This window comes from Pongo pygmaeus, chromosome 2 (assembly GCF_028885625.2).
Source record: "Pongo pygmaeus isolate AG05252 chromosome 2, NHGRI_mPonPyg2-v2.0_pri, whole genome shotgun sequence".
NCBI classification, from domain to species: domain Eukaryota; kingdom Metazoa; phylum Chordata; class Mammalia; order Primates; family Hominidae; genus Pongo; species Pongo pygmaeus.
Window position 1 is genome coordinate 101,396,841 of NC_085930.1, and position 14,744 is coordinate 101,411,584.

General features: G+C 53.2%; 1 protein-coding gene across 6 annotated transcripts in view; it reads left to right on the top strand.

Moving 5' to 3' along the window:
• POC1A (POC1 centriolar protein A) overlaps positions 1-14,744 on the top strand; it is an 81,087-nt gene that overhangs the window by 13,298 nt on the left and 53,045 nt on the right. For all 6 annotated transcript variants that reach the window (XR_008501685.1, XR_008501688.2, XR_008501686.2 and 3 more), the window contains exon 7: positions 4,444-4,577. Coding sequence is in view for 3 of the 6 variants with exons in the window: in XM_054482941.2 (XP_054338916.1) it covers positions 4,444-4,577 (134 nt within the window). In the remaining 3 variants the exon portion in view is untranslated. The remainder of the gene's footprint in view (positions 1-4,443; positions 4,578-14,744) is intronic.

The window sequence follows — 14,744 nt, forward strand, 5'->3', positions numbered from 1 at the left end:
GGCAACAGACGCCTGATCTGCTTTTTGTCCCTGATCCCTAGGAAACCCAAGGGAAACCTATGGACACAGTGACATTCAGTGTCTCCCCTAGTGACTCTGGATGGGCACCAGGCACTTCCAGCATGGCCTTCAGGTGTTGGAGGCTGATGGGCTCTTGTGAGAGGATTTGGTTAATGATACTGCAGTGTGTGGCTAGCAAGCCCCAGCCTGCCTGCATCCAGCCGTCCATGGTTGTGCTCTATGAGGGCACTTCCTGTTCCTACTAGGGTTGTTGGAGTTGAAGCCCACTTGGGGCTTTGGGCTATTGGAGGCAGCTGGAGCCATTTGTCTTGTGCTGGCTGACTCTCCCAGGTAAGGAGTTTCTTGGCTCTGGCTTATCACTGCAGAGAGCAGTTCTGATTTCTCAATTCATCAAGAAGTGGGGCTGGTGGAGCCCTGGGAGTGCCAATCCCTGTGGTGGTAGGTTAGCTCCATATGCTCTGAGCCCACGTTAAGACTGTTCAGGCATCTGAGCAGCAGCCCCCATCCCAGAACATGTAATGTGCTTCGTGCCTTATAGCACGTGCAGGTCCGTTATCCAGTGACAGGCCTGGGTGGCCAGCAAAGTAGGTCTACCCTCCATTTCACAGATGCGGGGCATGCAGCCCACAGTCACACAGCTAGAAAGCAAAGGGTCTGAGTCTCCACCTCAGGGCCTTTGAGTCTGGCATTCTGTTGACCGTCTCACGCTCGGTTCCTTGCTCTTCGGTGACTCTAGTCATTTACTCCCCAGGCTCCCTGGAAGAGGTGGTCTCTTTGGCTGGCTGTCAGCAGGACTTAGAACTCATAGAGTCCCAGGCTCTCTGTCCGTTGGTCTTTAGTGCACCCCTGCACCCCCGCCTGGCCTCATACATTGTCATGGAGGGTTTTGTCTTTTTTTTTTTTTTTTCTTTTAGAGATGGGGTTGGGGTCTCACCGTATTTCCCAGGCTGGTCTTGAACTCCTGAGCTCAAGCAATCCTCCCACCTTGGCCTCCCAAAGTGCTGGGATTACAGGCGTGTGTCACCATGCCCGGCCGGAGGGTTTTAAGTAGTTGCAGCTAGCAGGGCAGGCCTGCACCCTGTACTTGGTGTTTTGAGACTAAAAGGGTTGATTGGCGTACAGTGGTGCTGTCCCACCTGATCTAGCCAACCTACTCTCCCACCGTTCTGAAGTGAGCATTTACACGGCATTTACACACAGGAGTGTTTTGGGTGTCCTTTGCTGCTGGTATCAGAGCACCTTTGTGGTATGAATCCAAAGCCTCGTCAACCCAGAGCCGCTGTGTCACTAGTAACATCAGTTGCGCATTGCAAGAGACCACCCTGGGGAAAATGAGCGGTCCTTTTGTGGAAGGATGTTGGGGTGGGGCTTGGCCCTGGCATGGTCTCCTCTAGAGAGGTACCTCCTGCTTGGGCACCCAGGCTTTCTCTGGGCCCTTGGCTGGTTTGCAGCCCATTAGGTAGTGGGCCTAGGTTTGCCCAGGCCTCTACAGGCAGAGCAGCATGGAGTGGGTGTACTCAGGTCTCTGCTTAGACCACCTGCTGCCCACAAGCCGTGACTAGTTCTTGGTATTTGGGAGCAGGGGCTGTGGTGGCCTCATCCCTGGGCCCCTGAGGATCTGTAGAAGTTTGATGTTGGTGTATCTCTGACCTGGAGTCAGAGTTCTCTCTTTGGGGTGGAGATGGGATAAGAGCCACAAGCTCACAGCTGCCACCCAGGTGGCAGTATCTGTCATCACTGATATCTGCCATGAAGCCAAGAAGAGGCCTGCGGCTTTGGACTTGACAAAAAGTGGATCATTCTCAGACATTTGGAGCTCAAGGCATCATGATAGAAGGCTCATGCCCTCATGGGGCAGCCTAGCCTTCGTGGTAGACTCTCATGCAGGGGTGGTTCTTACGATGAGGCCTCCATAGACTACCCGCTCCCCACCACCTCCACAGAGGCAGGAGGAGTGAGAGTGGAGGCTGGTGTGGCCAGTGGGTGAGGCAGGAGAGCAAGTGGGGAAAGGTGGGGTGGGTCCTGGTGTCTGGGGTATCCCCCAAAGCCTGGAATGCCAGGCCAGCCCCTCTTCTGGAGTAAATGGTTCTAGGTGTTTCTACCCAGGCTTGGGTATTCCTGGCATTTATGTGGAGTGGGGATTCTGTTGCCCTTCTTCTGGGAGAGATTCTTTCCCTTGGATGGGCTTGACCAGGTGGGGGCCCCTGGTGTGGTATCCATACACTGACCCTGCCACCTTAGTGGTGCTGGGAAGCCTGGAGCTCCCTGAGCATGCCCTCCCTTCTGCACCCTCCTGCCACCGGCTGTTCCTCTGGCAGCTTCTGCTCATGGAGGGGTGGAGGTGGCCTTCATCCCAGTGCAGACTTTCTGGTGGAGGGGGGGGGGGTTTCTGAATTCTGCCTCCAAGAGCTGGCTTCAGAGACCCCACTGGTCCCTCTGCAGGCTGCCTCCTGGAGATCCTGGCGCTTGGAGGGTGTTGTTCAGATATAAATATCATGTTACGTAAAGCCTTGGCTGTTTCCCCCTAAGTGTGCCTGGGAACATGTATCCAGACTCCCCGGCACATCAGCATATCAGCTGGGCTGGCATCTGAGGGACTGCATGCACCCCGTGGGCCTTGTTGAGGGCCGTTTTGTGTTGGGTGTGTTTACCAACCCAGTAGTGGTTCTTACAGCCTTTCAGTGCTAAGATGACGGTTGGTTTTGAATCTGCCTTTATGTTGGTGACAATTCTGACTTGGCAGGGTCATGGTTATTTTAGCCCCACTGGTTTTCCTCATCAGGCCTGTGGTAATGGGAAGAAAGACACGGGGGTTTTCCTCAGAAGCCACCCTAGGAGGCTGTGATACAGCTGATCCACGCATTGGCTGTGGAGTTGCTCTGTCCCCGTGTAGACTGCCCAGGTGTGCCCCCAGCTTCACCTAGAACATGCTCTTGACCTTGAGGGAGAGTTGTGTAACCTGCTGGGGCTTCTGGATACGCAGCTTAAGCACCTGCTCACCAACCACTTTCTGAGTCCTGCTCGGTGCCAGGCACTGAGCTGGGAGCCAGGGACTCAACACTGCCCCTGCCTGATGGAGTTCATGGTCTCATGGGAGATCCAGATGTGAGTCAGATAGTTGCATGTGAATGTGAAGAGTGAACCGATGGGAGGCTTGTGGTGCTTTGGAAGGACAAATGAAGGGGGTGGCCCTAATCTGGAGGCCAGGGGAGTCTTCCTGGAGAAGGCAGCTTCCAGTACTGAGCTTTAAGGTCAGGGAAAGGGGAGGTTAAGAGTCTCCTAGGCCCATTGGAAACAAGGGGTAAAAAAGTTCTGTGGCTGGGGGAATTGACAGAGCTGGGGTGGCCAGCTCTTGGAGAGTGAGGGACACCAGAAAAGATGGTGGGGTTAGCCTGGGATGGTAGGGAAAAGAGAGTCATGGACAGGGCTAAGCTGTTGAGTGGGTGAAGTGGCAAGACCTGGAGTTGCATGGAACACAGGGGGCAAAGGAGAGGACCATCCATGTTGGCCTTGGGTGGCTCACTCTGCAAAGACCTCATGTGCTTAACTTAGTAGCATCTGCACAGCACCTCTTACACATAGGTGCTATGGTACAGATGGAGAAACTGAGGCTCAATGTGGTTAAGATGCTTGCTCAGGATGGATGTGGTGGCTCACGGCTGTAATCTCAGCACCTTGGGAGGCCGAGGCAGGTGGATCATCTGAGGTCAGGAGTTTGAGACCAGCCTGGTTAACATGGTGAAACCCCATCTCTACTAAAAATACAAAAATCGCTGGACGTAGTGGCACACCTGTAGTGTCAGCTACTCAGGAGGCTGAGGCAGGAGAATCTCTTGAACCCAGGAGATGGAGGCTGCAGTGAGCTGAGGTCGCACCACTGCACTCCAGTCTGGGCAACAGAGCGAGACTCTGTCTCTCAAAAAAGGTTATGGGGTAAGCCCAGGCAGGAGGCTTGGGGTCCGAATGCAGGCCTGGCTGCTTCCTAAGAGTGTCTTAGCTTTCTGCTCGTCTGCCCCCACACGTGTCCTCCTTGTATGGCAGTGGCATTGTGTTGACATTTGAAGGGTTTTGTTTTCCGTTGGTTTCTTTAAAGAAAGAGTATATCGGACAGACCAAAGGCTATGTTTGTATGTTTGAGTACTCTATTCTGCTCCAGCTTGACTGCTTGGTGCTGTGGGAGAGGATGGAGGAATTGTCTGCTGCCTGCCCTTAGCTCTGAACAGGACTTTTCCTGTTCTTTGATTGTGCCCCTCTCTTGGGAAATCCTTGTTGGGTTCCCCACAGCTCTTTTGAGCAATGACCATCCTGACCTAGCCCCATCAGGCCTGTGCTGAGCCTTGATTGACCCTGATTACCCGTCTTGGGCTTCAGCTGTGCTCCCTGTGCCTCCCAGCCAGCACCTGACTGATGTCCTTCCCCCAGTGCACAGTGCAGCAGTGAACGGGCTCTCTTTCCACCCGTCGGGAAACTACCTGATCACGGCCTCCAGTGACTCAACCTTGAAGATCCTGGACCTGATGGAGGGCCGGCTGCTCTACACACTCCACGGGCATCAGGTAAGAGGTGTCGGCCGGGTGCTGAGTGGTGTGGAGTGGTGGTACCCTCACTGTCTGGGCAGTGGGCAAGATGCAGAAACAGGCTTGTCACCCACACGGCCTGCAGGGAGATGGATGGAGGCATTTCCACGTGACCTGGGCAGATTGCTGGGCCTGGGACTGGTACAGCTGAGAAGGGTATATAAGAGTTGAATTGGGCAGGGGTTGGGGGCTGCATCTGGGCATGGTTAGCAAGCTGCCCCTTAGGGGCCTGAATGGAATCTGTCCCCTAATGGCCTCAGCCATCCCTTGGTCCAGAGGTTGAGTTGAGCTTTGGAACCCATGCTCTGAGTTGACATCAGGGTTTCCTGGAGGCCCTCGGACTGGCAGACATCAGTGTGTCTAGAGACTGAGGCAACCTCAAGTGTCTTGCAGAGGCTGGGACGAAGAAGGGAAATCTTCTTCATGTTTGTCGTTTGAGAATTCCCGGAATGGAATCAAGGAAGCAGAGGCCTCCTTTCTGAATGAGCTTCAAAGCAGCCGGTTCCCTGGTCTCCCTGGGTGGGCTGGGTCCCTGGGGGCCGGCTGTGGGGAGTAGGCCACATGCAGTTCTCCCCAGGAGCTGGCCTGGGTCTGGGCCTTTCACATCTAGTACTTCCACTAGGAAGTACTGTCCGAGCCCTCCTGATCAGAGCAGTCATCAGAATGTCTCCTGTTGGGGCGTAGTCACCATGCCCACTTGAGATGGGAGGTCTGGAGTCCATTGAATTCAAGTCTGTCTCTAATCTGCCTGCCAGGCTGAGGGAAGCCCTGGGGGTGCTTATGTGTCTTGGACCATCAGCTAGGTCTGAGGTGTCTAGCCTGGTGCTTTCTGAGCTGTTGTTTGGGTTTCCACTGCCATCTGAGTTAGGGTACCTGGGGGCCATTTGGCTATGACTAGGGGATGGGAACATAGGCCTTTTCTTCTACTTCCTCAAGGCCTGGAGGCTGCTTGCTGCCCCCAGCCTTGTTGTGACCCCTTGCCTTCCGTGTCAGAGACATATCCAGTGCGCAGGACTGTGGGCCTGTTCTCCCTGGGCCAGCACATCCAGAGGGGGTGGCTGCTGGCCCTGGTGTAAGCCTGTTCACAAGCCAAGCCCTTGGACAAGCAAGTTATACAGATTCATGTGTAACTGTTTGGGATGTTATGCCCAGGAGGGCATTTGAAAATCATGTGAATGCTGCTACTGCTCCTGCTCCTCTAAAAACAAAAAACAAAACCAAAAAAACTCAGAAACAGTTTGAAACAGATGCCTATCAAGTGATCACCTCTTTTTGTGAGTGTTCTTTAAACAGCTAACTCACGCTTAGCCTGAGAACACTTGAATGTGGGATCTAAAATGTCATTCCCGGTGTTCTGGCATCGCATCCGGCACATAAACGAAAGCTATTGACATTGTTCTCTCCAGGAAGTGAAGCAAGGACCATGGCACATTGCCTTTTGTGGTCGCTTGTCTGCTATTAAACCTAGAGATACGGGAACCAGGCCAAGGGACAGCTGATGGTTTGGGGTGTGGATAGGGGGCTGGGTCATTTCTTCTTCAGGGCACCAGGCTCACAATGCCCAGAGGAAAGGAGAAGAAGAGAAACGAACCGACATCTGTTCATTTTGCCATCTGTCTGTTCATTCATCATCGGCTCTCTAGCTCACGGGGCTGGGCACCAGGGATGGGAAATGGATGTTATAGCTCTACTTCCTGGGCTTCCTGGCCTGGGAAGAGGGGGACTCCACAGGGAGGCTGACAGAGCTGAAGGCAGCATGAGACGAGTTAGGCTGGCTGAGAGGTAGGCTGAGTCTTAGAAAGTACTTGGAGGGCAGGTGAAGGTGGGTAGGCCCTGCCCATCTCCCAGGGTACAGCTCAGATGAAGGTGGGAGTCAGGGTATGAGGCTCAAATTATTTTCTGCTCCCAGCCCCCTAAACTTCATATCAAATACAGGAACTTAGGATTGATTTACCACAAGTTTTAGGGGCTCTTTGTCCTGGGATACCGATGACACCCAGCCCCTCTGTGGGGTACTCCAGGTATCCAGGTGTAGGAACCCCTGGGCCTGGCTTGCTCAGGGTTCTGCAAACTGATTCAGGAAGACAAATTGCCCAGGGTCACCCTGACTCTGCCCCCACCTCTGCACTTGCTTTAATCCTTGCTCCTTTCTAGAGGCTGATTCTCTCCCATCCCTCCTTTTTAAGACCCGTGGTGAGACCAACCATGCACTCCAACTGGTGGTGGCAACTCAATACCGGGTTCTACAGCTGGCCTGGGTTGAAAGGTCCCGATGCGGACAAACCTGGCCTGATTGCTGCGCCCCTCCCACCTGCAGTGTGGGGTTGCTGCCTTGAGAGGGCTTTCTTTTGGGGTCCTTACTAGTGATGTGCAGCAGCATGATTGAAGAGCCAGGCTGAGGCTGAGGTAGGGGTGTGAGTGTGTGAGTACGTATGGGGCAGGGATGCCCAAGAGAAGGCCTTACTTACTTCCAGCAAAGACCAGCTCACCTCCATACCACAGCCTGGCACCCCTGGGACCCAGGTCTGCCAGCGTTTGCTGTGGCTCCTTGTCATGCTTAGCTCTGCCCCTGGGTTTGGAGTGATTCAGAATCAGCTAATGGGCCAGGCGTGGTAGCTCACTCCTGTCATCCCAGCACTTTGAGGGGAGGCTGAAGTGGGAGGATTGCTTGAGCCTGGGAAGCTGGGGCTGCAGTGATCTGTGATTGTGCCACTGTACTCCAGCCTGGGTGGCAAAGCAAGACACTGTCTCAAAACAGAAAACCCCCCAAAAAACAGATTCAGCTAATGTTGGCTTCCCAAGGGAGCATAGTGCAATTGAGCAGCCTTAATTTGGGCATTTGGTTAAGATACGGGGTCCACTGGCTGGACAGAATACCTAGTGCTTATGGAGATCTGTAGCTAGGATCAGAGGCGGCTTTGCTCCAGCAGGGGGTAGAAATCCGTAGGGGCTGGACCTGTGTTGTCACCCAACTGGTTGCGAGGATGTTCATTACTGATGAGGGCCTGGCTGGGGGCCACATCACAGGGGCCTGCTGACAAAGGGGCTGGGTTCTGCCTGGGCACTCTGCAGCGGGTGTAGAGTCCTCATGGGCTCCCACTCACCCCAGACCTTCCAGGAAGATGTGCAGCTGGTTCTTTGGTGACTTCATCTTTCACATTCTGTTCTGGGAGGTGGCGATGTGGTGGGGTCCTGGTGGCCAAGGGCCTGATGGAGCGCAGCTGCTATCAGCCACTTCCTGAATTGTGTGGCTGAGCAGCCCGGGGCTCCTGAGTGGGTCTCGGGTGCCTGGGGCTTCTGTCCTATGGATAAGGAGGATGGCAGGTTGGAAAGCATTTTTTTTTTTTTTTTTTTTTTGAGTCCAGGTGGTGAAAATGAGAGCTGTCTGGATTAGTAGGGGGTCTTATGACTTCTAGGGTGCCAGAGCTGGGACAAGTACCTGTGTCTATGCAGTTTCTATCACATGTACATATGACTTTTAAAATACTATTTGTAATTTCATTCTTGTTTCTTTCATTCATTCATTCAGAGACAGGGTCTCGCCCTGTCGCCCAGGCTGGAGCGCAGTGGTGCGATCTCAGCTCACTGCAACCTCCACCTCCTGGATTCAAGCGATTCTCTCCTGCCTCAGCCTCCTGAGTAGCTGGGATTACAGGCACCTGCCACCACACCCGGCTAATTTTTGTATTTTTAGTAGAGACGGGGTTTCACCATGTTGGCCAGGCTGGTCTCAAACTCCTGACCTCAGGTGATCCACCTGTCTCGGCCTCCTAAAGTGCTGGAATTAGAGGCCTGAGCCACTGCACCCAGCCTTCTTGTTTTTATTTATTTATTTACCTTTACTGGGGTAACATATATGTATATAATTCACCATCTTTACCATTTTTAAGTGTACAGTTCAGTGGTAATAAATACATTTATATTCTCTTTTTTTTTAACCCCTTCATTCCCTGGCTCCCCTTCCCCATCCCAGCCCTGGTAACCACCAGTCTACTCTGTCTTCATGAGATCCACGTAACTCCCACGGATGTCACTCTTGTGTTTAGCTCACAGGTCTGGGTAGGGTACCAGCAGGCTTATGTCGGCTTGTGTCCCCATCTTGCTGCTATATGACCCCATTCTGATCCAGCAGAAGGGAGCCCCATGAAACTTTGGTTTGGACGCAGAGGACCTGCTGTGTCCTCAGAGTTGGCTTGGGAGAGCTGCGAGAGAGAAGGCCACTGCATCTTAGGGCCGGTGGGACAGCTACCATTTCTGCATCTGAGAAGTGGATGGTGCAGGCTGGGGGTGAGGAGCAGTGAGGTCAGCCACAGGGAGCTGCTGTGGGATGAGGCAGACCTTGACCTGGGCATGGGGGCTCTGTGGGTGCCAGGAGAAGGGCCCCAGCAAGCCCTCTGGGGAAGCTGTGGGGGAGGTTCGGGGTAGAAAAAGGAGGGTCAGGGTGCAGTACTGTTGGGCTGCAACTCTATTGTCTGAGTTGAGGCCAAACTCACCCCGATTTACCTTTCACTTGTCTCCTAAGGTACAGGGAGCGCCAGAACAGGGGGACTTGCCAAGTGCCAGCTAAGATGAGTATCACCCAGTGTAGCCCTGGGTCTCCTGGGCTGGACCTGTGTGCTGGTGTTGAGGGCAGCTTATCAGCCAGGAGTCAGCGTGCAGGTGGTTTGGTAGCTCTCTGGCACATGAGTGGCACACACCGGCCCATTTGAGAGGCCTTTTGTTTGTGCAGGCTCATTTTGTGAGAGTAAGGGGTTATCTTAGTCTGTTCTGTGCTGTTGTAATAAAATACTGGAGACTGGGTAACTTATCAAGAACAGAAAGTTATTTCTCAGTTCCAGATGCTGGAAGTCCCAGATCAAGGTACTGGCATTGGGGAAGGCTGCCCTCTGCTTCCGAGATGGGGCTTGAATGCTGCATCCTCTGAGGGGAGTAACACTGTCCTCACATGCAGAAGTGGAAGGGCGGAAAGGACCAAACTCCCTTTGTCAAGCCCTTTCATAAGTGCACCTAATCCCCTTCATGAGAGCAGAGACCTTGTGACTCAATCACTTCCCAAAGGCCACACCTCCCAACACTGTTACCTTGGGGATTCAATTTCTTTCTTTCTTTTTTTTTGAGATGGCGTCTCACTCTGTTGCCCAGGCTGGAGTGCAGTGGTGCGATCTCGGCTCACTGCAACATCCGTCTCCCGGTTTCAAGCGATCCTCCCACCTTAGCCTCCCGAGTAGCTGGGATTACAGGCGCATGCCACCATGCCCGGCTAATTTTTTGCGTTTTTAATAGAGACAGGGTTTCACCATGTTGGCCAGGCTGGTCTCGAACTCCTGACCTCAAGTGATCCGCCTTCCTTTGTCTCCCAAAGTGCTGGGATTACAGGCGTGAGCCACCATGCCTGGCTGGGGATTCAATTTCAATATCAATTTTGGTGGGGACAAAAACTCACACCATAGCAGGGGTGGACGTTGGTTACAAGTTTATTGTGGTCCTGAAGAATTCTGGTGCTTCTCTCTTGCAGTCCTGGCTTGGGGACTCTGGATGACAAAAGGCCCTCTGCCTCTCAAATCTGCCTATCCTGAGAGGAGAGTAGACAGATGGGGGAGGTGCTGCCTGCAGGGTATGGTGCATTGCCCTCCTTCCACAGCCTTTGCCCTGGGAACACCAGAGCCTGCATCGGTCACCTTTGCAAACATCTTTGATTGAGGCCAAGTGCTGGGATATGTTCAGCTGGGGAGGTTACACAGCCTTGTCTGGTGGGGGATGATACTTAGCTTTCTCAGGAAAACCCCAGTATTTTTAGGAACAAACAGTTTGTACCCACCCATTTCTGGTTTTGAAAAACCATGGGTCCTCTCCCATCTTGTTCATCTGAAACAGCCTGAGCTTCAGGAGGGGAGGAGGAATGGGCTTGGGCACTGGGTCAGATGATTCCAGTGTTGCCTCTTTTTATGTGACATTGGGCAAGACCTTGACTTTGCTGAGCCTCTTTTCTTATCTATGAGACTGACATCCCATTGTTTGCCTCATGGTAGGCGAGGATGTGTCTAAATTTCCCAGCACCAGACATAGTAGGTCCTCATAGATGTTAATCCCTTTCCACTTGAGCTCATGGAAAATGGTGTCATGCCGTTTTAGGTGAGAGCTCTTTAAAAGGGCATTAGAAGTTTCTGTTGTGGACACGGTCCTGGTGATGCTGAGTGGGTGGGCAGTCCGTTTGTTAGGAAAACAGGTCCGTGGGGGTGTCTGGTGCCTTAGCTGCCCCATTTCCGGCATGGGGCTGTGGTCTCTGCCCTGGGGTTGGAGGCGCGCGTTTCCTCTCCTGCGCACCTTCGGAATCTCTCAGGGGTTCATCTGCCTTTTACTTTTGCTTAGGGTTGTTGTTTCCCCCAGAACATTTTGCTTTGGCTTCTCTTGTCGCGCAGCTTATGGAATCTGTCCCCTGGTTGGGGGCTGGGGAGACTCCCCGACCCAGACTCGGTGTCCCCACCAGCTGCCCTCGTGGGTTTGCTTTGTCAGGTGCCTTGGTGTACACATCCATGTGCACTGCCCTTTGTCAGGCCTGTCCTTCCAGTCATCTCAAGGGCCTGACTCCTGGAGGATAGCTGGTGGATCAGGAGACCCGCGTGGTGGCACTGGTGCCAGTGCCCTATTGGCGGCTCTGGAAAGTCTTGGTCAGAGGATGTGACACAGCTGTGACGTTAAGCAGGAGGAAAGGGAGTCCCTGCCTCTCACTGGATGTCATACAGACTTGGGTTGTCAGAGCTGCAATGGAGCCTCATCATCCCATCTCACCCCCTCATTTTACAGAAGGGAACACTGGTCAGGAGAGGGAAGGGCTTCCCTACCAACTACCACTGTCGTTCAGAGCCTCAGGCCCCGTGTGAGGCCCTCACAGCCCCATGTGTGGCAAGCGTGGGGGGCAGTGTGCTAGAAATACAGATTTATCTTTCTGTATTTTCTGAAACATAATCTTGAGCCACACTTACTTGGTTTAAGTTCTCTAGAGCTATTTGGGAGAGGATGGTGGGCGGGTTGTGGGTGGAGAGTTAAATCTGGTGTTTGTGGCTGTGCAGTTGGTGTGCATGTCGCTATAGAGTGACTGAGCTGCACACGGTGCCATGCACCCCCGCCACCCTCCCCCCGACCCCGTGTGGGTGAGCAGCCCCTGCCCTGGACCAAGACCTGCAGAGGCACTGCTGTCTGTGCTCAGGGCTATGCTTTGAGGCTTAGTTGGCAGGAACTTGCAGGCTCAGAGTAGGGGACCCACTGATGCTTACGGGGTGCTTGCGCCATGCTGGGCCCTAGGTTGAGGTTGGGATAGCAGCAGCAAATGGGACGCACCCTCAAGGAGGGGAGGTGGCTGCGTGACAGTGGCTGGGCCAGTGGGCCGTCCCTCTGCCCACCCCAGGTGGAGGGCAGCTCTGGGAGTGGGCCACCCCTCCCTTGTTTCTGTGAGAGCTTTGTAGCTCCTGTCTAGGCATTTTGGAGGACTATTTTGATGCTTGGGAGGGTCACACCTGGCTTGGGTGGTCGGGCACCTCCTGTGAGAGGTGAGAGGACATGCAGAGAGAACAGCTCATTTATTTCACACTAAGAAACTAAGAGGTCGGCCTGGCCATCTGTCCCCTGCCAGCAGCCCAGAGTTGAGGGCTGGGAGTAGGTGTCTTCGGCCAGGGTCAGGAGGTCACTCCCCATCCGTGGAGTTATGGTGGCCTCCTATGGGCCCCACTCAGCCATGAGAGCCCAGTTCACAGCAGACCCTGGTAAGTGAGTGCAGGAGCCTCCTGGTGGGGCTCTGGAAGAAGCATCCCAGTGGGCTGGATTGTTGTTTCTCTGTCTGAGCACAGGGGTTGGAGACGACAGCACTCACCCCAGAGGCCTGTTGGGCCTCCTCAGTCCCATTCTCTGTGTGATGGCCACTCTGCTTTTACCTCTGACTGAGGGGCATGTGGTGTGACAATCCTATTTGTTCACTGGAAGACTGTGCATATGAGAACCAACACAAAATATTTTGCAACTCTTGAGAGGTGGTGGTGGGTTTGCCAGCATAGTTGTTGTGGGCATGCAGTCAGAGTCCAGGCACACAGGGGCCTCCGAGAGTCAGGCGGGAGAAGGTGAGGAGGATGAGGAGAGCAGCGAGGTCAGTGTGAGCTGCCGGAGCAGCAGAGCCAGAGCCAGCATGACTGTGAAATCCAATCACCATGGGTTCCTTTGTTTTGCCTTAAAAAAAAATGTTTCTCTGTTGATACTTTGTTGTTTGAAGAAACCAGGCAATGTGGGTCCTTTTTAGGTCTGGAAATTGGCAACAGAAGGTGATGTGTGGTAAAATGACTGGGTGTGGGTCCAGCCAAGCTCCAGGGCCAGGTATGGCCTGATTAGCAGGGAGAGTAGCAGGGAGGCCAGGCTGCGTCTGGGTTCATGACTGGTTAAGCAGGACCATCTCCCTGAAGACTCTGCCTGGTCTTTCAAGGGAGGGAGGGAGGCCCTTATTGAGCCTGTGAGGCATCCCTGCTAATGGACCTGGCCTGGAGTCAGAGGGAGACCAGCGCTTCCCACAGGTGGGTGCCTCTGGTAGCTGGGGGCAGGCCGGCATCCACACTGCTGAATTCAGGCCCAGCCAGGAGCCGCTGCTCAGAGGAATCCTCAGGGGTGTGCAGAGACACCCAGAGACAGGTCTTGCCTTTGGAGAGGATGGACTTGGCAACATCCCTGCCCCAAGTGGATACCCTGATGCATGAAGAGTGATTGATTAAATAAAAGGAATAAGCCATCATGGGGGTAGAACAGTCTCCAGAAACGTGTGTCATATCTGGCTTCTGGCAATGGTAAGAAGAGACTCCTCAAGCACCTATGGTTTGGAAACTTTATTTTATTTTATTTATTTTTGAGACAGAGTCTCACTCTGTCGCCCAGGGTGGAGTGCAATGACATGATCTCGGCTCACTGCAACCTCCACCTCCTGGGTTCAAGCGATTCTCCTGCCTCAGCCTCCCGAGTAGCTGGGATTACAGGTGCGTGCCACTGCACCTGGCTAATTTTGTATTTTTAGTAGAGATGGGATTTTGCCATGTTGACCAGAGTGGTCTCGAACTCCTGACCTCAAATAATCCTCCTGCCTTAGCCTTCCAAAGTACTGGGATTACAGGTGTGAGCCACCATGCCCAGCCTGGAAATTCTAGAATGCACTCCCAAACAACCAATGGGCTGAAGGGGAAATCACAGTGGTAACTAAACATTTGGAAGTGAATGACTGAAAATGTTGCATACTGGAAATTTCCAGGATCTATTGAAGGTGTCATCAGAGGCAAATTTGTAGCCTTAAATGGATTTATATAAAACCAAAAAAAATTGAAAATACCTGAATTAAGAACTCAATACAGGCGACAGCAGAAAGAATATAGAGAAAGAGAGGACCTTTTCTGTCTATATCATGGTGTTTGAGGACCACTGGGACAGGGAGAAGGAGAGAGCCTGGAAGGTCGGCGGGGGCTGAAGTAATCTGGGGCCTCCAAAGCTAGGCCCTGAAGCATGTCAGCAGTGGACAGTCTCTTCTACAGTACATGTTGGCTTTGGCCCACAGCAGAGCCCAGGTGTTCTCTGTGCTGTCCTCTGAGTGCCCTGGGCTGCTAGGCAGAGGAACAGGAGCCTTCGTGGAAGGTACCTGGAGCAGGGGCTGCGTGGTCCTCTTGGTAAACAGGCACTGTTAGGAAGGACTGCAGATCTGCACAGCTTATCACTGGCTTCATCCCTTGGAGCTTCCTGGGGCTTGGTCTCGTGAAGGAGCGCTAGCACTCCTTATCTGCAGGGCTCCCAACGCCTGTGCTCTGGTCCTGACCCCTGCTGAGCTGAGGGCTTTGTTGGTTCTGCTGCTGTTGCTGCTGCTCTGACTCCACCACCTTTTCCCAACTTGGCCTCTGGTGGTTGAGTCACGACATGAAAGGAGAGTGACCTGCAAGTATTTGTCCCTTAGTTGCTGTGACTTCTTGGAAACCTGCCATCACTCAGTGAGTTCTGGGCAGGCAAAAGGCCCATCTCTTTTGACATTCCATGTACTGGTTTCCTTCTCTTTTTTCTCTGTTTCCTCTTTGTTTTTCCTCACAAAGTAGTTTTGTTGTTTGGTGTTTGTATTAGTGTAGCAATGCCGTATAT